The sequence below is a fragment of the Piliocolobus tephrosceles genome, chromosome 11, assembly GCF_002776525.5.
Source record: "Piliocolobus tephrosceles isolate RC106 chromosome 11, ASM277652v3, whole genome shotgun sequence".
NCBI lineage: Eukaryota > Metazoa > Chordata > Mammalia > Primates > Cercopithecidae > Piliocolobus > Piliocolobus tephrosceles.
In genome coordinates, this window is record NC_045444.1 from 44033769 (window position 1) to 44059293 (window position 25525).

The 25525-nt window shown below is 36.3% G+C and overlaps 1 protein-coding gene across 3 annotated transcripts in view; it reads right to left on the bottom strand.

Annotated features, from left to right (window-relative positions):
* Positions 1 to 25525, bottom strand: part of CCDC148 (coiled-coil domain containing 148) — a 292285-nt gene that overhangs the window by 127933 nt on the left and 138827 nt on the right. For all 3 annotated transcript variants that reach the window (XM_023217510.2, XM_023217509.2, XM_026447716.1), the window contains 2 exons: positions 8996 to 9134; positions 6312 to 6518 (listed from right to left, as the gene is read on the bottom strand). In XM_023217510.2, the coding sequence (XP_023073278.2) occupies positions 6312 to 6518; positions 8996 to 9134 (346 nt within the window). The remainder of the gene's footprint in view (positions 1 to 6311; positions 6519 to 8995; positions 9135 to 25525) is intronic.

Below are 25525 nucleotides of genomic sequence, written 5' to 3' on the forward strand. Positions count from 1 at the left end.
GTCGGAGGTTGCAGTGAGCCGAGATTTCACCACTGCACTCCAGCCTGGTGACAGGGCGAGACTCCATCTCAAAAAAAAAAAAAAAAAAAAAAAAAAAAAAAAAAATGAGATGGCTCTGGGGAGGATGTTCCTAGCCATGCCATGGAAAGACAAGGATGCTACGGAATCGAGTGTACAGCTAACAGACTGGTTCAGGCAGTAGTCTGGGAAAACTTGGGGGATCGAAGAGCAGGTTTCATGGGAGCAGGAGATTGAGAGCTCTACTTCCTCCCTTTCCTGTCATCCTCTGGTGAGAGGCCCAAATGCCTCTGCTTGCTACAGCAACTCTTACTGACAGAAAACCAAAATGAAACAAAACAGAGACAGAGAGAGCACGAGAGCATTGTTTCAAAATTCCTTTAACACTTCTCTTAAAAGACACAAATCATCTAAATTACCCCCCAAAAGCCCTTTTAAATTCCAAGGCTGAGAACAAAATTATGGTTAAATGTTTAATTAATGTTTATTATAGCTGGCATATTAGTTTTAGAAAGGTCAAATTTATGATACAATGAAGTAATATTTTTCACACTTTGTGGGCCTACTTTATAGCACACTGGAGCCTACAGTATAATAAATATCTTCTATTATTTTGTAGAACTCTTGTATGCAAACCTTTGTGGGGCCAAGATAATATTGAATTACAAGTTGAATGAGCTGGTGTGAACCTCAGGCAAGTCACTTCATCTTTCAGGGCTCAGCTTTCAGGCTTGTAAAATGAAGGGCAGGGATAAATTGCCAAGTTTCCTTCCAGGTTAAAAAAAATTATAAGCATAGTTTAACATTTTAAATGACTGCAGAATTTATAGATTTACTTCTTTTCTTTTATGATATCGTTTTGATCCCAGATCCCAGCTATAATTTACTGAGCTCAGTCCCTCATCATGAATACAAATTCCAATGATAACACCCTCTCTAGAAAAAACAGAATCCATTTTACTACAGTGTGCTTTATGTTCTGATTTCCCCCACTGTCTGCCTGCATTTACGCTTTTCAGATTTCATCCCTGAACGTTCAGATATTTGTTTATCCTCGTGTGACCATACCTTTCTGAAGAGGCTACATGTTATGTTGTCTCTTAGAGCTGCAGCCTTGATTCAATGACTAGATGCTCTGCAGCAACCTCTGTGCATCTCAGCTTAGATTTGTCATTGAAGAGAATATCAGGAAACGCATAGAAAGCATCTATTAGGATGCCTGGTGGGTAGGGGACACTTAGTAAAGTATGCTTGGTATATGGTACAGCATGATGTGTGAGACATCATCAAAATGTGGCATTGTTTTTGTCCTCCATTCAGATGTTTCTCCAACCACCAGTTGAAAACTCAGCAGAATGCATGGCTCACTCTTGAGTTACAGAGAGGTCCATGGTAACTTTAAGTCACAAAACAGTCTTGGTTCAAAATCAGTGCCTGGTTCCAAGAGATTAGTTAGCACTTCCCTCTTCATGCAGAAGATAGCTTCTTCTTTCATTACCTAGATGCTTAAACCTTCGAGGCCCAGAGGTGGGAGGAGGAAAAGAAAAGGAGGGCTAAAGAAAAGAAAAGCAAAGTTCTCAGTTGATGGGTGACTGACACTGTCCTAAGTAAGCTAGGCTGGAGGTTCATGCTGACCCTTGCCCTCCAAGCAGTGCTGTTGCCTTGATTGCTAGCTGGGTTTTCCAGGAAAGATGCTCCTGATATGGGTCATGCTCATTTACCTTTGACTAGCCATTTCTTTTCTATCCATCAGGTTCCCATTTATTGTTGTTCCATCCCACTGTCTTTGGGGTCCCCTTACGTCTGGCAGGAACCCTGTTAGGCGGAAAAATCTTGGGCAGAATATCTTTGATAATGGCCCTTTACCATTAGCCAGTGATTTCTTAAATAGGACAAAAACGATTGATGAATTATATTTCATTAGGAGCTATGAGCTTCCATTTAGGCGTAGAAAGTTAGACAGAATATTGTTCTCACTTTAACCACAAGGAAAAGCTGAATCACCTACATCAGGACTTTTCTTGAACTTCTCAGAGAGCAGAGGTCACAAGGCAATAAATTAATCTGAAATTTAAGGAAAGATAGATGCCTCCAAAGAGAGGCAGGATGTGACAACTGGCTTACTTGCCGCAGAGCATCTGGGGAGATGAGGCCACTATGGAAGTCAGAAGACTGCAGCTAAAATGTTGTAATAAATTGACAAATTTTAATGATTTACAAGTTTTAATGACTTCACAGAGCATGAGAATATAGAACCTGTGGAAGCTACAAACACAAGAGGAATTTGCACCCACTCTCAGGCTTTTCTCCATAGATCTTACAGAGTACTCACAAAAAAAAATCAGAGTCAGGGTAGGAGAGTAGAGAAAGCATCCTATGGCAGTGCAGATCTGCCAGAGAGGATCCAAAGTCCTATAGAATGAACACCTATCACTGCTGGAGGAAAAGCCACAAACCCACTAGGGTACAAGTGGGGACCCATCACAACTGGGAGAAGGAAATGGAGAAATGCTCTTCTCCTGGGGGAGGTGCAGGAAACTGTCTCCCTCACAAGAACATCAAAATCATGAGGCAGAATTTGTCTGCATGAGAAAAAGAGCAGGATTGCTGTGTAGGCCCTTAGCCCCAAGACCCAGGGACACAGGCCCTGCCTGAGACTGAGGCTGAACCAGTATTGCAGAATGCCCCTTCCCCTACCAGGCTAGCAAGTGTCTAGTAACAATCTAGTGCAGGGGAAGGAACAAGCGTGTGGCAGGGCCAGGCCCAGTGGCTCACCTGCAATCTCCAGCTTTGGGATTGCTTGAGGCCAGAAACTCAAGACCAACCTGGGCAACATAGCAAGACCTCGTCTCCACAAAATATTGAAAAACTGAAAAATTAGCCAGGCATGGTAGTGCACACCTGTGGTCTCAGCTATTTGGAAGACAGAGGCAGGAAGATCACTTGAGCCCGGGACATCTAGGCTGCAGTGAGCTATGACTGCATCACCACATTCCAGCCTGGGCAATAGAGTGAAACCCTGTCTCTTAAAAATAAGGAAAAAAAAAAAAAAGGAGGGACACCCTCTGAGGCACAGGCTCACCAGGAAGCCTAAAGTCTACTCCCACTATAAGCAAGGTAACATTAATCACCAATAACTTGAAACAACTGATGAACGGAAAGACTGTAACATAGATATGTCATAGAATACTACTCAGCAATAAAAAAGAACAAACCATTGATACAAACAACATGGGTGGATCTAAAATGCATTATGCTAAGTGAACAAAGCCAGACTCAAAGGCTACATACTGTTGAGTTACACTTACATGACCTTCTAGAATAGGCAAAACTCTAAGGATAGAGAACAGAACAGTGGTTGCCAAAGGCTGGAGGTAGATGAGGGGTTGACTACAAAGGGGTGTGAAGAATTTTTGAGTGGTGGTGGAACTGTTCTATATCTTGATTATGGTGGTAGTGATACATCATGCATTTTCAAAATTCATAGAACTATGCATTAAAAATAGTGATTTTGGCTGGGTGTGGTGGCTCACGCCTGTAATCCCAGCACTTTGGGAGGCCAAGGCTGGCGGATCTTAAAGTCAGGAGATCAAGACCATCCTGGCTAACACAGTAAAACCCCGTCTCTACTAAAAAAAAAAGTACAAAAAAATCAGCCAGGCATGGTGGCAGGCGCCTGTAGTCCCAACTACTTGGGAGGCTGAGGCAGGCGAATGGCATGAACCCAGGAGGCGCAGCTTGCCATGGGCCAAGATTGCACTACTGCACTCCAGCCTGGGTGACAGAGCAAGACTCCATCTCAAAAAATTAAAAAAAAAAAAAAATAGTGATTTTACTGTATATAATATATCTCAAATACATTTAAAAATTTTAAAAAGTACTTCATTAAAATTAAGAAGTTTTGTTCATTTAAAGATGCCGTTAAGAGAGTGAGGACACAAGTCATTGACTGGGAGAAAATAGAAAGAAATAGCTCTTGCATACAGAATATATAAAGAACATACAAATAAGCAAGAAAAAGAAAAAGCACACCACCCAAAAGAAAAATAGACAAAAGACTTGAGTCGGCTTCTCACAAAAGAGGATATCCAAATGGCTAATAAACATATGAAAAGATACTTAGACAGCTTTATCCTAAGCGCAAATAAAAACCATAATGAGGTACCACTACTCAGTCACCACATTACAGGAAATTAAAGATTAGCAATACCAATGTTGGGGAAGATGTGAAGCAATTGAATTCGGTTGCAAATTTGTATAACCACTTTGGAAAACTTTTTGACAGTATTTACTAAAGCTAAACACATCTGAGCCTTATGATGTACTGATTGTGTTCCTAAGCATACTATCTATCCAATAGAAATGAATGTATATGTCCACCAAAAGACATGTTCAAGAATGTTGATAGTGCTACTATCATAATAGCAAAAACCTGAAAACGGCTCAAATTCCTGTTAATAGGAAAACATATACATATACTATGAAATACTACACAGCAATAAAGAAGAACAATGTAACATGCCACAAAGATTAAACAGATATGATGAATGCAAGAAGTACAAAGGACTATATACTATATATATATTATATATATATAGTAGTATCTCATTTGATTTATATGAAGTTCAGGAATAGACAAATATCATTTGATTTATATGAAGTTCAGGAATAGACAAAACTAATCGATGGTCATGAAGTCAGAATAGTGATTACAGGTGGGGACTGTATTTCCTGAGAAGAGGCATTAAGGGATCTTCTGAGCTGCAGGAAACATTCCAGGTTTTGATCTCAGTGGTTTTTCATGGAGGGGGGTGTGTGTGTCGTAAAGCATCATCCAAGAGTCTTTGGATCAGCATTAGACAGTTACTTTATCATTACACTTGCATTTTTGTCTAGCACCTCAGTCTGATGTGCATGTCTGTGGTTGGTATTGGATAGCTCAATCAAAACTTCAATATTAACATCCTGTTAGAGTAACTTTTTGGTTGAACCATATGAAATTATTGATTGTTGACTGTTTTTGACCTAAAGTGCACTTGTACACTTTACTACTTGTATACTGACCTCAGTACAATACAATATAAAGAAAATATCAATTTCAGCATAGCTCAACAGTTAGTGATAACGTGTGCAAAATGAATATAAACAAACTAGGAATACAATAACTTGTCATGGCCCTGGCCCCTGTGTATTTCTTATCAGCCTGAAGATGGAGAAGAAACATGTATTAGCCCTGCAGCCCATGACAGATCAGCCTTGATGCAGCTCCTATTCCTTTTAGGTCTCAAGCTTATGCAATGTCAAAAGAAATATCTTTTTGTTTTAAAAATGTGTAGATGAAACATTTTTCCTCTAATGTTTTAAAACAAAGACATTTGTTTTATATGCTCTTAATTGGTATTGCTTAATGTCTGCCAGTTGTTTTCTATCAGAGGAATAAAATTTTTTGTTGCACCATCATCTTTCTACCATATCATTTATCAGCTCAAGATTTGTGCACTTCAAGTATGTTATACCTCAATACAATTTGTTTTTAATGGCCCTGGCCAACACTCCTGGGGAGGTCATATCCACGTCAGGCCTCCAGGACTCATGCACTGTGACCCTCCTGTGGAATGCAGTTGTTCCTAGCACAACAGCCACTCTTACTTACAGTTCTGCCACTGAAGCAGTGCCTCTACTTCCCTCTGAGCATTGCTCCAGTCCTCAATCCTTCTAACAGTAAGGGTTACCTACCAACTCCCCAAGCCACCCTCAATCCAGCCCCGCTAGACATTTCTGGGTCTGAGGAGGAAGAAAACCCCATCCATTCCCCAACACTTTGCTGAGGACTCACACATAGCCCAGCAAGCTTGCCCCAGTGTATTTCATCATGAAGCCTCTCTTCTCCTCCTCACTTGGACTTTTTGCTATCTTTGATGTGAATGAGAAGTCCAAGAGTCTTTGGATCAGCATTAGACAGTTACTTTGTCATTACACTTGCATTTTTGTCTAGCACCTCAGTCTGACGTGCACATCTATGGTTGGTATTGGGTATCTCAATCAAAACTTCAATATTAACATCCTGTTACAGTAACTTTTTGGTTGAACCATATGAAATTATTGATTATTGACTGTTTTTGACTTAAAAAATGCAATTTTATACAGTTCAAACTAACAGTTTTATTCAAGATAGGCTTTTTTTTTTTTTTTTTTTTTAAAGAGAAACTGAACTTTAGGGTGAGTTTGAACAAAAGGGAAAAATTGATTCTTAAATTCCAGACAAATACTGAAACATCTGTGCAGCATCTTACCTTGGCTTTCAGATCAGCACACAATTCCTGTTGCTTTTTCTTGTCCTTAGCCAATGTGCTCTCCATTTCATGAGTTGCACAAGCCTCAATGAGTGTCAGCACAGCCTTCTGTGTAAAGTCTTTCTTATTTTTATTCCAATTTGATATCAGGATCTTTCGCTGCTCCATAGCAAAGCGAAATTGGTCACAATATTTCTCAAGTTCAATCTGAAAAGATAACAGAGGGTGAACACTTATCATGAAAATGAGCTTATATTTTGTGTCATTGTTACAAAAATGAAAAACAGAATTATAACCAATGATTTTGAAAAATTGGGGACAAATATTTAATCGTAAATACAGCAACCAGAAACCAGGTACTACCTCCAAAGTTCTGAACTCGTGGCTAATTGGTGACTGAGGACAAGTCATTTAATGTTTGTAAGTCCTTAGTTTCCTCATATAGGATGCGGTTACACCAGGTAACCTCTGAAACCACTTTCGTTTCTAAATGGTAATGATTCTATGAGCAGAAAGCAATATTTTCCCTATATTTAATTTTAAAAAAAAATCCCATCTTTACATCAGTTTTGGTATTTTAACAATTACGTCAAGTGTTTCAGTTAGACAAAATGCTAATAAACATAAAAATTGCTACCACAATCCTGAAAACTCACAATTTTACCCTTAATTACTGAAACATTCAGATGTTAGGATGCCTAAACTTAAAGTAATAATAGCAATGACACTGAGCCCTTCCCATGCTATGCTCATGAAGGACATGGCATTTTCACACTGGCAGCAGTAGCTCCTTTTGGCAGTGAATCTCAACCATGGGAATTAGCGGAGTCTTGAGGGAAGAACAGGAATGGAGAGAACCTGAGTAGCCTGGAAAACCTCTGTGGGTCGTTCCGAAACGCTCCTCAGAAAAAGGTGTGTCTTCCAAAGTTGAGAGTCACTGATTTAAATAATTCTTTATGTTGCCAGTATAGACCATGACTCTGAATTTAATACATTATTTAACCTCCAGGAGTTGTGAGAAAAGCAGCTAGCAAACAGGACATTGTATGTCCCACCTAAAATAATACTTTAGTTATAATTAGGTATGCAGTAAAACCACTTACTTGGTCGCACTTAAACTAAGTATCAGCTACTAAGATCTGTTCTGTAAACTTCTCAGCTTTGTTTCATAAAGCCAAAAATATACTTAACATCTGTAAAACATTAAGCATATACCACACAGAAATGGATGCTAATAAATCTAATGTAAGAAGTAAATGTATTCGGAGCCCGAGGAGAGCAGATCACGAGGTCAAAAGATTGAGACCATCCTGGTCAACATGGTAAAACCCTGTCATTACTGAAAATACAAAAATTAGCTGGGCCTGGTAGCCCGTGCCTGTAATCCCAGCTACTTGGGAGGCTGAGGCAGGAGAATCACTTGAACCCGGGGGGGGGAGGTTGCAGTGAGCAAAGATTGCACCACTGCACTCCAGCCTGGCAACAGAGTGAGACTCCATCTCAATAAATAAATAAATAAATAAATGAATAAATAAATAAGTAAGTAAATGTAAAAATCTTTATCATGATAATAATAGAAAAATATAAAAATCTACAAGTTATAAATGACAACTTGTCACAGAAGCAAATAGAATCAATAGGCAACAAAAGGAAAGATCTAATTTAATAAGTGAAAGTTATTTAAAAATTCAGAGTGAATTATTTATCATATAACAGGTATCTGTTACTGAATAAAGGGAGAGAGGTGAAGAGGATGAAAGAAGATGGGAAAAAATGGTCACAGTAGCTGTGTGACCCAAATTTGCTTCAGCTTTTCCATCTAAGGATGGGAACAGTACTTCTCTCATTCACTCTTCAGTGTATTCAAGGAGTTTCCATGTGATTGATACATGGTTAACTTCTATATACATGTGAGTATTGTTGTTACTTGCTTAATTTAAAACAATTACAAAAACACAGAGTATTTAAGATGCTATAGCATGACTCACTTAAAAATTAAAAGTCTGCGTGTTTGTTTATGTGTATGTTATAAGGTGAGTTATTGTGAAATTAATTAGTGACAGGGTAACTTCTGTTTTCTTGCCCTTGTGTTCTTGTTGACTAAAGAATGAAACAACAAAACAGTAATTTCCCAGTTCCTTTTTAGGAAAATATCAGTCACATCTCTGAGTTCTGTATTTGGGGTATTTGTGTCTCAGATCCATCTAGGAGGATCAAGCAGAGTTGTCGTGGTGGGGAAGAGATAAGTAAGTACCACCCCCAGGGCAAGTGCTGGCCTCCCTGTGACTAGAAAGACTGAGGTGAAGCAGGCTCTGTGAATAGTGCAGCAGGCATTTCCTTTCAGGCAAGACCTGGAGATGGCAAAGCCCCTGAAGGTGAGCATCTGGCTGACCCAGCAGTCAAATACTAGCAGAGCAGCCCTGGGATCACAGTAAAGATCTCCACAGCAAGTAGGCACAGAGAGTGACTTCTGCCCGAGGGGGCCCTCCACCTCGTTATGGACAGGACGAACTCGAAAAAATGACCTGCACAGGCTTTCAAACCATTATATAACCCTATTATTTTCTAGAGTATAGGAAAAAATAATTTTTAAAGAACCATTTAAAATACACGTACATTGCTTAACAATTATTGACTACTAAAACAATTTAACTTGCCAGTATGTACATAGGCCCAGCACTCACCAAATCATGCCTAGATTTGTGAGGAAAATATCTTTGTAACATGTCCAGATACAGAGTCCTTCTTCCAAAGAGATCTCCAGGGTACTGATCCAAAATAGCCTGGTAAATCCAGTGGTCTTCTTCACTTAGTTGGCAGTTCCTGGAAGCAACAAAAATGTCACAACATATTACTGAGCAATCACGAAATTTGAGAGACTTAAACTGTTCAAGCTATTAGCAAGTGATAGTGACAAAGCAAAACAAGGTTTCTGTGTACTTTAAATACATTAGCCAAATTTAATGTCTGTTTCAGAAAAGTTTCTAAATTCTAATGCAATGGGTTCCTTCAATTCTTTATTTGGTCTTGCCATGAGTATCAGCCATAATTCGATTAAGTTTGATGAGACATAGTATTTCAAAAATAATTATTCTATCTTGCCTATAATGATATTTTAGAAATCATGACCAATGAATGAAATAAACACTGGGGAATAAATTATTATGTATACAGATAAAAAGGAATTTTATTTATTCAACAAGGTTCCTATGTCTAAACTGGAGAAAAGTACAAATGTAGACAGTTAAATGAGCAATTATGTAAAGGAAAAGACAGACTGAGGAAGACTTATTTAAGGTTTGACTTCAAAAGAAAGTCTAAAATTATCCATTACTTTACCTTTTAGTGCTTCATAGAGGCAATACTAAATATTGGTAGTGAAAAGATAACCAATGGCATTAAAACTACTGAAGAAATCATTTGCAAATAGGATCCCTTCAAGTCACCTTCCCAATAACATATCTACTATGCTCCAAAAAGCCTTTTTCCTTTCAGAACACTCCTAGGCACCATCCTGGTTTGCATTCTTTACAGAGTATTAGCACAGTCTTGTGCAGAGTGAAAAGTGTGCAATATCAGCTTGAATGCTAAACTGAATTAATATATTTTTATATTCTGAGTTTAATTTGCATATCATTATTCCTGTTTAATGAATTAGAATAATCACATAAAAATGTAATCAGAGGGAATATTATTAGCAACAAATACTTCTTAATCCAAGAGGAGACTTGTCATTGTTTATTTCTACTATATCAGTGGTCTTATACTTTAAAGTTAACTGTGCAGTTCAAAGGATTTCTTACATATCTTCCATGCCCCTGAAAAATATTTGACAATTTAAAACAGAATAAAACACCTCTTAAATCAGTGATACTGATGGGAATTCCAATATTCTCATACAAGATTATTATTCTGATAAATAGCAAGAAAGAAAAACTCTTTTTCAAAGAAAAAAGACCTATCTGTTTCATAATAGGGGGAAAAAAAGAGGGTTGGAGATTCTACCAGGAAGAGGAATACTCTACAGTTCTTCAGTATGACATAATAATTTATTTCAGAGAGAACTGGAAATGAATTCATTGAACACACCAAGTGTTTCAGTCCTGTCTGAATCAGTTATGCATGTACAGACAAAGGCTTCTGCAAATAAAGCAGTACAAATAGGAGTATTAAGCCAGAAGAAAGATTTGCCTGAGTAAACTTGGCATTTAAAACATCCTCAGGTTTTCATGGACAATATCTCAGGTCCTCTTTCAAGGAGCCCATCTTCATTCAGGTTAACATAAATGCATTTTAATAGCAGAGTTAGCCACATAACTTCTGCATTACCATACCACAAGTAACAAACAAAAAACAGAACTAAAGTCCATATCTTCATTAATGTTTGTAAAATGTTTTTTTAAATCAAAAAGACTTGAAAAAAGTTTGAATTTCCACCTTTTATTTGATTATAAATGTGGATGCATGGTTGTGTGTGCCCTGGGAAGGGGGAAGCAATAGAAGCTAGGTCCAACCAGTTCTCTGTTCCTCTAAATTGTGATTCATCTCTATAATGGATGCTGTTGGTACCACACCAAGATTGCCTTTATTAGATGGAATTCTTATCACCGAGATGCTGTGAGTCTTGGCAGATAACTCACAGATGCCCCTTCCTTCTCTGGAGAATTGCCCTGGACCAAGTGGGAGCTGCCTCTCCCACCCTCTTTAGAGAAGGCTACCCTCCCACCTTCTTTCAAAGGCCAACCATAACCAATGACTGACCTACCTGGAGGTACAGAAAGCCAGCCTACTTGACTCCAGAGAGGATCAACTCTATGATACCTTTGCACTCCAGTGTTTCCCCATGGGAGCAAACCATGGCCAGTCTCCCCTGACACCTTCTTGCTTACACATTTCCCTTCTTCTATTTGGCTTCCTTCACAGCCCTCCCCAAGAGAGCACCTCCCAACAAATCTCTTGTTTGGAAATCCTTGTCTCAGCTTTGTTTCAATAGAACCTACCCTAATATAATCTATAAGCAATCTTACCCGTAATTTTCAAAAATAGTTTAAATATTTTGGTGAATGGAGAAGTACTCCTAAATTATTTTCTTTCATGGTATCTCATACTGAGTGGCAGTGGAAGATTGTGGCTGTGCTCAAGGAGAAAGTGAAAATGGCAGACATTTACAAAAATGCTTTCCAAATAGAAGCACACATTAAGCAGTGTACATTGCTATAAATAAATATAGCAGCAGGAGAATTTGTGGCACTCAGTGCATTTTTATACATTGCCTCAATATTAATTAGCTGCCATTTTAGTGACAATATTAAACCACTTAAACATATGAAATGATCATAAAACATTAAAGTCAGATATTTCAAAGCAAGCATGCCATGAACTGTCACCATATCCATTTTGACCTTCTTGTTGATTTTAGAAGCCTCACATCCCAACAGTTTTTCCCAGTTACTAAAATTACTCAAATTGCAAGTCACTTTTTAGTACATGCAGAATAAAAATTTTTTAAAAACATGCTTAAAGGAAATGATACATAAATACTCACAATATTATTATTTTTAGGTTATGTATTTATAGAAGTTTCCAGAGTTGCAGCCTTAAACATTGGAGCAAATATTCACATAGGCAGGAATAATGAAACAGCCCTGCATCTCCATTAGAATGCTGCATGTGAGGAAAGGAGAACTCTCCCTCAACTACATACATGCCCTAAATATATACCGAGCCTTTGGATGGTAAAAATCTAAGAAGAATATTTAAACATAGTAGCCTCATCACAATAACAAAGTAGCCACTTCTGAGGAACATGGACTTTGAACTTCTAAAATAAAATCAGATTCAATATACTTGCATTTCCAAGTGTAAATCTGGACATTTATCTTTTTAAATCAAACCTTCATCTTTTTTATACAGAAAAATCTATATAAAGTAGCTGAAACTAAGGTTAGGTTTTACCTTTCAAAGTTCTTATTGAATTCAACTGCTTTGCTGGTGATTCTAATGACAGAACTAGCTAAATTGCACAGACAGTGAAAAATATTCTGATCACTTATCTACTTTCTGAATTTGAAAAATGACTATAATGTTAAAAGAATATTAAGAACATTTTAAAGAAAACTTTCAAATTGTCCTAAGCATTTTGCAATTTACCAAAAAAAAAAAAATCTTTAGACAAAAAATCTTTAGCAGTTCTCTGCAATTTCTATTCCTTTTTGTCCGTCTAAACTTTCTAATTTAAAGTGCTTTAGAATATTCATCTTTATCACAGCCTGCCAAGATTTTACAATTTGTAAGGTTATTGAGTACTTTGAACACTTCAGGGAATTTCAGCCTACAAAAAGGTGAGGTATTTACCACTCAATTCTTATTCACCATCTCCTGCCCTACAATATGGTATCTGATCACAGATATCATTTCATTATGATTTCTCAGGAAGTGAGACAAAACAGGTAATTCAGAAAACAACAACAGAGCTGTAAAAATTCACCCTGACCCAGGCCATTGTCTCCCTAATTCTGCCTGTTTGAATTATCCCAAAAATCCTAAAGTGACTCACAATTAACTTATCTACTAGTGTTCCTCATAGCCACATTTAAATCACTTTCCTTGGGTTCTAGTTGCGTGACATTCAAATACACTTGGGATGGAGGGCAGGCAATGGTGGTAAACAAGACACGTACAGGTAACAGGTACTTTAACAACAGAAACAAGTTTATGAAACTAAACATTGTGGTTACAAACTGGCTGAAAGCTGTCTTATGTTTTCTCAGAGTAAAGGAGCTTTCCAGGCAAAATGGTAATTAGTGCCTCCTGAAGCTAGCTGATGCAATAGTGAACTTGACCTGAAGAAAAACTCATCTCTTAAAGCATAACAGTGTTAGGGGACACGTACTGCTCCTTTGGAGAAGTAGGGGTGCAGTGAGCCACCATTCAATTAATGTGGATGACAGACCATCCTCTTGTCTGGCTGCATCAGATCTGACTCTCTGTAATACACAATCTGACTTCACCTTTCAGTTTTTTCTTTCCAATACAGAACCATCCAAACACCCAATCTAATCAGCCTGGTTTCTTCATCCACCAACGATCCCAGCCCAGACCCACTGTCCAAATATAAATCTATGTCTGATTTTCAGTCTGGTTTACAGGAGGCTCCCTGCTCCCAGACCCATTTCTGACCAACAGAATCTGCTCCTCAAATCTTCCCTGGGTATGCATCTTCTATTCCTCAGAAATCTATACCCACCTCCACAGTCCCTGGCTCTACCAGTCTGGCTACTTAGCTGGAAGGTGACAACCAGAATAAAGTGGACTTTCATGAGCAAGGTCAAAATCCATTGAAATGAAGAAAAAAAAAGTGATGCTATAGGGTAAAGCCAAAACTTGTGCCAAATTCCAAAGCCTCATTCTTCTGAAGGACGATGAAAAGATAGCAGGATTCTAAAAGTAATGGCTTTGGGAATCTGGTCAGAACAGGAGGCTAAGTGATTTATTTGGAAGTTGCATTTTCCAAATAGCAAGTATATTGTTTTTACTTAGATTATTTTTTAGAGAAGTTTACATAGAAAGCTCACTTTTTTTACTTAGAATGTGTATTTTGTGGAAGTAGAATAGTGGGGATGATGGCAAGCCTCTTAAACCACTCTTTGTCTCTGAAACATCCATCCACCAGTAGTTTTCTGGTGGAAGTTTTGAAATAACATGACAGAGATAAAATAGCCTTTTACTTTTTTTTTTGGAGGTGTGGGGGACAGGGTCTCGCTCTGTCACCCAGGCTGGTGTGCAGTGGCATGATCCTGGCTCACTGCAGCCTTGAACTCCTGGATTCAAGCAGTCCTTCTGCCTTAGCCTCCCACAGAGCTGGGACTACAAGCATGTGCCACCACACTCAAATAATTTTTTATTTTCAGTAGAGATGGGGTCTTGCTCTGTTGCCTAGGCTGGTTTTGAACTTCTGAACTCAAGCAAACCTCCTACCTTGGCCTCCCAAAGTACTGGAATTACAGGCATGAGCCACTGCACCTCACCTAAAATAGCCTTTTAAAAGTAAGATGTAATTGCTCAAACACCCCATATGCTAGGTTTTTAATAATTACATTCATCATAAGAAGTGTAAGGAAAAGAAAACTGTAGCAGACATTGCTCCCACCCCTGCTCCTGCCTACCAGAATGCTGACTTTATTCAAGATCTCTCTCCTTCATCCACACTTGGCCCTGCTTCAGGAAAAGTGAGCCCCATCTCCAGCCCTGGCAGTGAATCTGGATTGATTTTCAGCTATTCACAAACACCCATTCACAAACTTCCTGTTTCTCTAACAAGTGTTTGGTAGGAACATGGACAAAAGATTCAATTCTGGCCAATGAAGTGTGAGGGGAAGTCTTCAGGGGCAAAGTTTTCCTAGCTCTTAGAGTCACAAAGACAGAAGGAAGGTCCCTCTCTGCCTCTGGACGTTGTTATGCAGAACTGTCTGGTAGGAAGTCATCTAACTTGCAAGAAGGCTGGGCGAGAGAATGCAGAACACCAGACCTCACTGTTCTTGGACTTCTCTACCTCTAGACTTCTTGTTACATAAGAAATTGCTTTACTATGTAAGTTACTTTGAGTTGGATTGGGTATTCTCTTATAGAAAAAGATAATTGACAGTAAACTGAAAAAGAGAAAAATGACTTTTTAAACATAGCATCTTAATATTGCTTTGGAAGAAAAGTACTATGAAATGATGTGGAGATGAAAGAGATGTAGACCCAATGCAGGGAGAGACCAGCATCTAAGGTGACGAATACTCTACAGCTGATTGCGGCCAATGATGTTCAACACCAAGGGCCATTTTTAAGACCAGAAAAAAACCCTCAAACTCAAATTAATAGAATCAGTGAAGACAAGATCATCTGCAAATTCATTATTTGCTCTATGTTTTAAATCCTTATATTGAACCAAAATCTATCTCCATGTTATCATTTTGTTCTTCATTTTTGGGGGGACAAGAACATTTTAAACTGCAGCAAAGTTGAATTAAATAAAATTACCTTATATGGACATTGTGACTCAATTTTCTAAGTCCAAAAGCAAGAGTAATAAAATTGGCCTACTTCTTTGGGACAGTAGGAGGAAAATTTTAATTAACCATCATAAGGTCTTCTGAAATTTTAATTGCCACATAAAATGTCATAATGTCATCTCAAACCAACCATAAGTAATCATTAAGAAATTATAAGAATGAATTTAAAGAGTGATGGTTCTTCTCAGTTTATTTCTGAGACATTAGCAATGTTTAACTTTATGTTTTCTGATAGGCACTAATATGGCAAATAAACATAAACCTGGGAATGGTGTGGTTATCCTTACTTGCTCTCCATAGTGTTTGTTCTTATAGTTACTTTAAAAGATTGTATCTTAACTGCAATTGGACTTCAAGGTATAAAGAATAGGGAAAAGTTGTTTATGAACAATTGGTTTGTTATATAAAATAGGTATTAAAATTCTTCTCATGTTAAAACTTGACAATCTTGTCCATAGAAATTTTAATCTTGGCTTTGCATATAGCTACACATATTTTATTATTTTTACAATACATTCTTTCTCTATTATCTAATAACAAATGTCAATTGTCCTAGACACAAACCCGTCAAGCTGTTATGTTTCCATTTTCTTCAATCATATTTATTCAAATTAATTTGATTTCACATCCAGTGAAGAATAGAAACCCCTTATAAATGATTTTCACCCCTTCATCATATAAAACCCACATTTTTCAGTTTCCTGAAGTATTGAAAATGTAGCCTCATGCACTATTACATTGCGCAGTCACTAGCTAAAACAATTACATCAAAAAGGCAGGTGAAGCTGCAGTGATATTACTAATAAAGACTTAAACTAGGTATTTAAGCCGCTATTCTTAAATACCTAGATATACTTTTTGCAAATACATAACATGCAAGTAAATATAACTAAGCAAAGGTAAACTCTAAGACTGGTTTTTGAGGGTATCCTGCAGAAATTGAACCCTTTTTTCCCTTGAAAAAAGGCATTCCACCATAGCCAAGAGAATTTAAAATGTTTTATTCCCACGACAAACTCAAAGTAGGTTGAATAAACACCACATGTGGTTTTTGGTATTTAAAGAAAGAGTATAAAACCATAAAGTAGTTTTTATGAATGATATATTTTAAGAGAAAGCTACTAAATATATGTGACAAAAATAAAATCATGGTCCACACTATTACCCACTCCTTCCGAAAATATAAACCCCAACGTCAAGTTGGACAAGAGAAAATGGGAGCTACAGTGACCCAGGATGCCGGGTGAGGGGTCATCTAACCAATGAGACTACGTGAACACTGGAAGATCAAGTAATTATGTCGCTGTTTCTAGGAACTTCTCTCCTTATTAATCACCCTTGGCACACAACCAGCCTAGACTGGAAGTGTAGAACCTGAGACTGGACATGCCCAGGCACTGAAACTTTCTAACAGCTCTGAGACTTCATTCTCAGAGAAAAATGCCACATGGGAATTAGGGCTCCAATGTTTTAACTTGTCACCTTATCAAGTAGGCAAATGTCAGTTACCTATTATACCCCTTTCCCTCTCTTTCTTCTCTCTTGTATTCATCAAGCAATAGTCATATATGTAAGCATTTGTTTATTTCACATATTTTTAAAGAAGATTACGTGAAGCCACATGGTGTTTCTTGAATGTTGCCTTCTGATGCTGACTTTTATCCATCTCATCTTCATTAGCAATAGAGTTTATTTTGAAATATGGTTTATTTTGAAACAAGGGAAGAGTCAAGTTTATTATGAAAATTATGCAAAGATTTCTCTTTTGGCAAAACTTTCACATAAGGACAGTGAAAGAGCTATGCTACACAAATAAATATTGAAAGAGAAAGAACATGAACATGACACTGATGATATTCACACATGACAGCAATCTCCAATGCCCTGATCTCCAAGTACAGATGAAACAAATAATATAAAGTCTAGTAATGAAAACGTAAATTGTTTTTACTTGTCTGGAACGCAATTTACCAATGCTACCAAAAGTCTTAGAATTTTTCATGCCCTTTGACTCAGCAGTTCTATTTCTAGGAGTTCATCTTAAAGGAATAATTATAGAATTACTCAAAATATAGCGACAAAATTGTCTATTCCAAGTTTTTAAAACAATTATCAAAATGTGGTAAAAATAATTGTCCAAAAATAGGAAATTGGTCAAATTTATGTGATACAGCCATATATTGTAATACTATCCATCTAATTTTAAAATATATTGTAAAATAATATTTAATACATGACCTAAATCATAGAAGAAGCTCAGTAACCATTTATTGGAAAAAGGAATAACACTGGATGTGATTCAAAACAGGAAAAATCAGTAGATACGTGTATAGATTTTTTTCATTTTTGTAAACAACATTCATAGATCTGAAATATATACAATGTTACTGAAAGATATATCTGAGTGTTGGAAATTTAGATTAATTTTTAGTTTCTTCTCTAGTTTTCTAACTGTATTTTACAAATTTTCTTTAACAAATATAATTATTTCTGTATTAAGAGAAATATGCATAAAAAGAAAAGCTCATAGAGCACTAAACAGTTATCTTAAAAATTGCTAACGAGTAAAGTAAAGCTACTAACAATTAGGGTAAATTCAAATAATTTAGTTGAGAAAATATAAAACTATGGGCCATCAGCAATGTACATACAGAGGAGAAAATTGTTAAATCATTGTGGATTTTAAATAGCATTCAGATTCAGATCTCGAATAATAGAATATTAATTATAAACTAACATCATAAAATTTAATATACCTATCAAACAATAAAGTAGAAATTACTTGCCATCACTCTATAGCTTTTTCCACATTTGACTTCGTATCTGACATAGCCAAATGCAGCATCAGACAATTATGTCTCATCTATACGATTAATTCATCCAAATGTTAGGAAATTAAAGCCACAATCTCATCTGAGTCTCAAACAAGCAATTAAACTTGTCTTCATGTTACTGATGAAATACAGCCCAAATAGAATCTAAATAGCTTCACAAAAACACTGAATAAAGGAAGAGGTTCAATTGTAGTCAAATTGTTTTTAAAATGTGTTTTAGTAAAAGAGATCATCCTTTAAAGCTGTGCTGTCCAAGACCTTAGCCCCTAACCACATGTGGCTTAAAAATGTGGCAGTCCAAATTAAGATGTGTTCTAAGTATAAAACGCTGACCAGATTTCAAAGACTTCATATGATAAAAGAGAATGTAAAATATCTCATTAATTTAAAAATATTGGTTATATGTTGAAATTATAATATTATGGAACTATTGCATTAAATAAGACACACTTTAAAATAAATTTCACCTTGCTCTTTTTAAATTTTTAATACAGCAACTTGAAACTTAATATTACATATGTGCTCACACGTACAGCTTTTTATCATATTTCTATGAAATGGCAACTTGTTTTACCAGCTGATACTGGTACTCAACCTGGTTTACCAGCATCCTGGCATGTGTATATTCTTGAAGCAGTGTGGTAACGGGGGAAAACTCTCTATTCAGATGTGCAGAAGAGACTTAATCTTGCTCAACCATTTACCATGTCAGAGACTTTGGGGAAATTGCTCACCTTCCTTTGAGCTATAGTTTCTTCATCTGTAAAATAGAGCTTTTAAGATGGGATAAACTGAGGGTTAAAATCATTTGTATTTGTCAGATCATGTAATGGGTACCCATTAAATATCAATGGTCTCCTCTTTACTCTTTAACTTTGATTTTTAAAAACATGTATTTTGCTTTAAAAAATAGAAGTAAAAATATGCCAAAATGATGTATAATTTCACCACCTGGGGATAGCTTTTTTTTTTTTTTTTTTTTTTTTTGAGATAGGGTCTCACTCTATTGCCCAGACTGGAGTGCAGTGGTGTGATCTCAGCTTGCCTCCCAGGCTCAAGCAATTCTCCTGCCTCAGGTTCCCAAGTAGCAGGAATTACAGGCATATACCACTACTGTCTGGCTAATTTTTGTATTTTTAGTAGAGATGGGGTTTCACCATGTAGGCCAAGTTGGTCTTGAATGCTTGACCTCAAATGATCCACCCACCTTGGCCTCCCAAAGTGCTGGGATTACAGGCATGAGCTACCGCACCTGGCCCAGGATAACTATTTTTTTATTGTTTATTTGGGTGAATAACCTTCCAGTCTTTTTTCTTTGCTATATATAGATGTAACGCTTTCAGAAGGAAAGAAAAAAAGAAAGTCCATGTTCTATAAACTATTCTGTGGCCTACTTTTTAATTACATAGCAACATATACAAATCATTTGTGTCATTAGAAATATCCTTTATATAATCATTAATGTCAGTGTAGTATTCCATTGTATGGATATATCATACTTGATGAAGTTCATTCCCTAGTTGCTGGCTCTTTAGGTAGTTTTGAAGATTTTGCCATCACCAAGGAAAGAAAATTTAATGTTGAACACCCTTGAAGCCAATATCCACTTTATGTCTCTGATTATTTCCTTAAAGATCATATCTAAAGAAACAAAGAGTATTCACATTTAAAAAGATTTTTGATGACATGGTGTCAGACTTCCAAATACACCAATTATATATAAAAATGCTCATTTCTTCCATACCATTTTAAATTCTGGACACAATGTTTTATCATTTTATAGGAAAAAAATGAGTATTTTTTAAATTTTCATTGCTTTGATGAGTAGAGAGGCTTTTATAAGTTTCTTAGTCATTTGCATTTAGAATTACCAACCAGAGTTCCACAGACTGCCACCATGAACATCTATTCATTCCCCTCCCAGCATCTGCAACATATACTCTGCAACCTCACCTGTTAGAGTAGCAGATGAACCATCTGTGCTTATTCCTCCACTTGTGTACTAAATCCCAACTCTCCTTACAACTCCAAGACATCATTCAGCAATTCCCCTCACCTGCATCTTCAGAGTCTATCCTTTACTAGATTACTCTTGCTAGCATCAAACACACTGCTACTTCTCCCATTTGAAAAGAAAAAAAAAGCAAATAACTACATAAAAGCTTGGCCCTACTTGCCTACTCTCCTTTGCAGAAAAACTTCTCAAAATAGTTATCTGTACACATCATCTTCAATTCCTTTCCTACCCATGCAAATCTACTAAATCAGGCATTTGCTTCCACTTCTTCAATGAAAATTGAACCTCCATCTAAAGCCACCAACAACCTCTATTAAAGCCAACAGTCAATTATCAGTGTATTTTACTTATGAGCAGCATGTATTCAATGGACGGACCACTTCCTCTTCACTTGCCTTCCAGGACACTACACTCTCTTGGTTTTCATATCTCACAGACAATTTCTCAGTGTCCTTTGTTGGCTCTTCCTCTTCTCCCTGACATTGTAATGTTGGCAGGCCTAAGGGATAAGTCTTTGATTTTTCTCCTTTCTCTCTTTACTCACTACTTTAGTGATCACATCCAATCTCATGCTAATGACTCATATCCATGTAATTCCAGTCAAGATCTCTTTCCTGAATTCCAAATCCATATAGCCAACTGCATCCACACAATCTCTACACAGATACCTAATGGTATCTCAACTTCATCGTGTCTAAATCTCAACACCGGATTTTCTCCACAGCCAAAGTTTGCTTCACATACAGTGTTCCCCATCTAAGATGATGGCAACTCCATCCTTCTAGTTGCTCAGTCCCCAAAACACAGCTATTTGGAACTATTCTTGTTGCTCTTTTCTTACATGGCTCATTGAATCTGTCAACAGATGCTGTTGGCTCTGCCTTTAAAATATATCCAAGAGCTGAACTGGATTACTTTATCTAAGTGTCCAATATTTTCTTGCACTTCTACCCCCAGCCCCACAGTTTATCCTAAACACAGTAACTGCCAAAGTGATTCTGCTAAAACATAAGTCTGATTTTGTCACTCTGCTCACTTCTGCTCAACACCTTCCAACAGCTTCTCATATCACACAGAGTAAAAGCTGAAGTTTTAAAAATGGCTACAAGGCTCTAAATGTCCTACCCCCCACCCATACCTCTATGACCCCACCTTCTGCTACTCTCTGGATCTGTCACTCTGTTCCTGCCACACTGGCCTCTTGCCAGGCATACTCCCACCTCAGTAAACACTGGCTGGAATACTTTTACCTAAATGTCTTCAGGACTAGTTTTCCCAACCCCGTCCTAACTTTTATGTCACTTTCTCAACCAAGCCTACTCCTAAACATCTACTTGAAATTACAGTCTGCCCTCTAGAATCCCAACACCTTCTCTCTCTCTTACTTTGTATTTTTTCATAGCACTTATCACTTTCTAACACTACCGTGTATAATATACTTAAGTATTATATTTATGGTTTTCAGTGTGTTTCTTACTGTTTCATGAGTACACGAATTTTTGTATATTTTATGCCAATAGATGCTCAATAAATATTGGTTGAAAATACAAAGGGTAAGTCAGCCATATCTTCATCTCCTTTGCTCCATTTTCCTTTTGGCTGTTCACCAATCAATTAATTTGCGAAATGCCTTTATGTATTAGGGATTTTAATCTTTTGTACCTGATATATTGCCAACATTTTCCTGTTACTTCATTTTTACCCTTGTCAAATTTTTTCCTTTAAAAAATTTTAGAACAGAAACAATATTCATATGGTTCAAAATTCAAAAGGTTTAATGAAAGAGGATACAATGAAAATTCTTTCTTACACCTACTCACCCAGGCATGTGGTTCCCCTCCCTCAAGATGAATTTTAACAATTCTTGTGTATTGTTTCAGACATGTAAAAGCAAATATACAAAAATATATATGTTGGCTTTTTTCCTGTTTTACACAATATAGACTGTACATTGCTTTGATTACTTAACTATATACCTCACCCTAACTCTTACATATTGTTCCACGTCAGTTCATGTAAGTTTTCACAATTTTTAATGCACAGAATAATATACTGTATGGATGTACAATAATCTATAAAACCAGTCCCTATTGATATTAAGGTTTTTGCTCAATCTTTTACTACTGCAATGAATAACTGTAAAAATAAATCAGTGTATACATATTCAGTCATATTTATATGATATATTATTGAGATTTGGAGGCTGTCAGGACAAAGGGCATATACTCTGTGATCTGGGAAGTCCTGCTGATCTGCTCTATAGAAAAGTTTCACCAGTTTAGATTCACTTTAGCAGAATATAAAATACCTGTTTTCCCCACACCGTTGCCATATCTGTTAGATTTAGTTGCAGATGATAAAAACTATTCGAACTCTTTAAGCAAAAAAGAGTTTATGACAAGATATTATATGACTTACGCAATAATGCCTCTGCCATGATTAGGAAAGGCCCCACCTACCACCTCAGGAAGCTATAATTTCAGAATGTGATCACATGAGCAACATGAATGCCTCACTCCTTGCCTCTCTTCCCTTTAACTCAATTTTGAATCCAAATTCATCCAAGGATTTTGGATTGAGCCCAAATCACATCCCTTGACCGATCTGTTCATGGCAACATGCTATTGTTTATAAAATGCTTAATATAAGATAGCAATAGTCTTCCCTCATTATTGCTTCTTTTCCTCAGAATTTTCCTAGATAAATTCAAATTCAGATTGATATTTTAATCCTGTGAATAATTTTATTGAGATAATTAAATTTATAGATTGACAGGAAATATATCTATAATTATTCAATCTTCTGAGACTAAAACATCATTTGTTCAAGTTTTATGTCCTTCAGTAACATTTGAAATGTTTTTTCCTATAGTACAGATCTTTTACATTTCTTGTTAATTTCCAAATATTCTATATTTATAATTGCTATTGCAAACTATGTTTGTTTCTTTCATGAGATCCTCCAGATGGCCATTGTTTTATATATATATATATATATATATATATATATATATATGAAAGTTTGGGTTCTATTTATATTAATTTTATAACCGGCCCTCTTACTAAATTATCTTATTTCTGTAGGTTTTTTCCATTGATTGCCATGAGTTTTTCTTGTAAAAACTCACTATCTGCAAATAAGATAATTTTACCTATATCTATGTTTTATAACTCTAATATCTTTCTCTTGTCTAATTGTGTTGCCTAGTATTTCCAGAATAACATTAAATAGTGGTGGTGATTACAGACTTGTTTGTCACTAACAAAAATGCTTCTATTGTATTCCCATTAAGTTTTTGGAAGTTTATATATTTTATTATAGGAAAAAGTATTCATCTATTCCTTTTACATTTTTAAAGAATAAATGTTAGCTTTTTAATAGCATTTCAGTGTTCATGAAGATAAGCCATAATAGATATCCTTACATTAACTATTTTAAGGTGCTGGAATCATGCCAGTGAGTATTTTATTTATAATTTTTGTATTAATAGATGTTAAGTGAGATTGGGCCACAGTTTTTGTATGTGTGCAATATTTTACAAGATTGTCTATCAATGTTATATTTGTTTCATGAACATAACTTGGAAGTTTCCCTTCTTTATCTACTCTCTGCAACAGTTAAATAGCAATGAAATTTTTATTTTTTTCTCTCTGTTTAATAAACTTTATATTCTTAGTGCAGTTTTAGAGTCACACCAAATTAAGCAGAAAGTATAGAGTTCCCATTTATCCTCATCTCCCATGCAAAATAAAATCTCTTCCACTATCAGTATTCCTCACCAGAGAGTACATTTTGTTGTCATCAATGAACCTATAATGACACATAATTATTACCCAAAGTCCATAGTTTATATTAGGATTCACTCTTCATGTTGCACATCCTATGAGTTCTGACAAACACATAATGACATTTATCCACCATTGTAGTATTGCACAGAATAGCTTTATTGTCCTACTACACTGTGCTCTGCCTACTCATTTATCCCTCCCTTCTGACCCCTGGCAACACTAATTTTTTTACTGATTCCATAATATTGCCTTTTACAGAATGCCATACTGTTGGAATAATACACTATGAAGCTTTTTCAGATTCACTTCTTTCACTTAGTTATATGCATTTAAATTTCCTGTATGTCTTTTCATGGCTTGATAGTTCTTTACTTTTTAGCATTGAATAAAATTTCATTGTCTGTATGTACCACAGTTTATTTATTCATTCACCTACTGAAGAACATCTTGGTAACTTCCAAGTTTTAGCAGTTATGAATAAAGCTACTATAAACATCCATTTGCAGCTTTTGTGTTGACATATATTTTTTATTCATTTGGGTAAATACCAAGGAGCATGACTGCAGGATTATATGATGAAAGTATATTTAGTTTTGTAAGAAACTGCCAAACTGCCTTCCAAAGTGGCCGTACCATTCTGAATTCCCACCAGCAATGAATAAGAGGTCCTGTTGCTCTACATACTTATTTGCCAGCATTTGGTGTTGTCAGTGTTCTGGATTTTGGCCATTCTAATAAGTGTGTGTATCTTGTCTTAGTTTGCATTCTCTAGTGGCACATAATGTGGAGGATCTTTTCATGTGCTTATTTGCCATCTGTATATCTTTTTTGCTGAGGTGTCTTCAGGATTGTGCCCATATTTTAATCAGGTTGTTTCCTTATTGTTGAGTTTTAAAAGGAATTTGTATATTTTGGATAACAGTCTTTTATCAGATGTGTCTTTGCAAATATTTTCTCTCATTCTGCAGCTTGTCTTCTCATTCTCTTGACATTGTCTTTTGCAGAGCATAAGTTTGTCATTTTAATGAAGCTCAGCTTATCAATTATTTCGTTCATGGATCATGCTTTTGGTCTCAAAAGTCATTGTCATACCCAAGATCATCTAGGTTTTCTCCCATGTTACCTTCTAAGAGTTTTACAGTTTTGTGGCTGACTTTTAGGCCTATCATTTTGAGTTAATTTTTGTGAAAGGTGTCTAGATTCTTTTTTTTGAATATGTGTGTCTAGTTGTTCCAGAAACATTTGTTGCAAAGACTATCTTTGCTTCATTGCATTGCCTCTGCTCCTTTATCAAACATCGCATATATGTGGATCTATTTCTAGGTTCTTTTTAAAATTTTTTTTAATTTTTATTTTTAAAAATATACTTTAATTTCTGGGGTACATGTGCAGAATGTGCAGGTTTGTTACATACGTATACATGTGCCATGGTGGTTTGCTGAACCCATCAACATGTCACCTACATTAGGTATTTCTCCTAATGCTATTCCTCCCCTAGTCTCACACCCCCCGACAG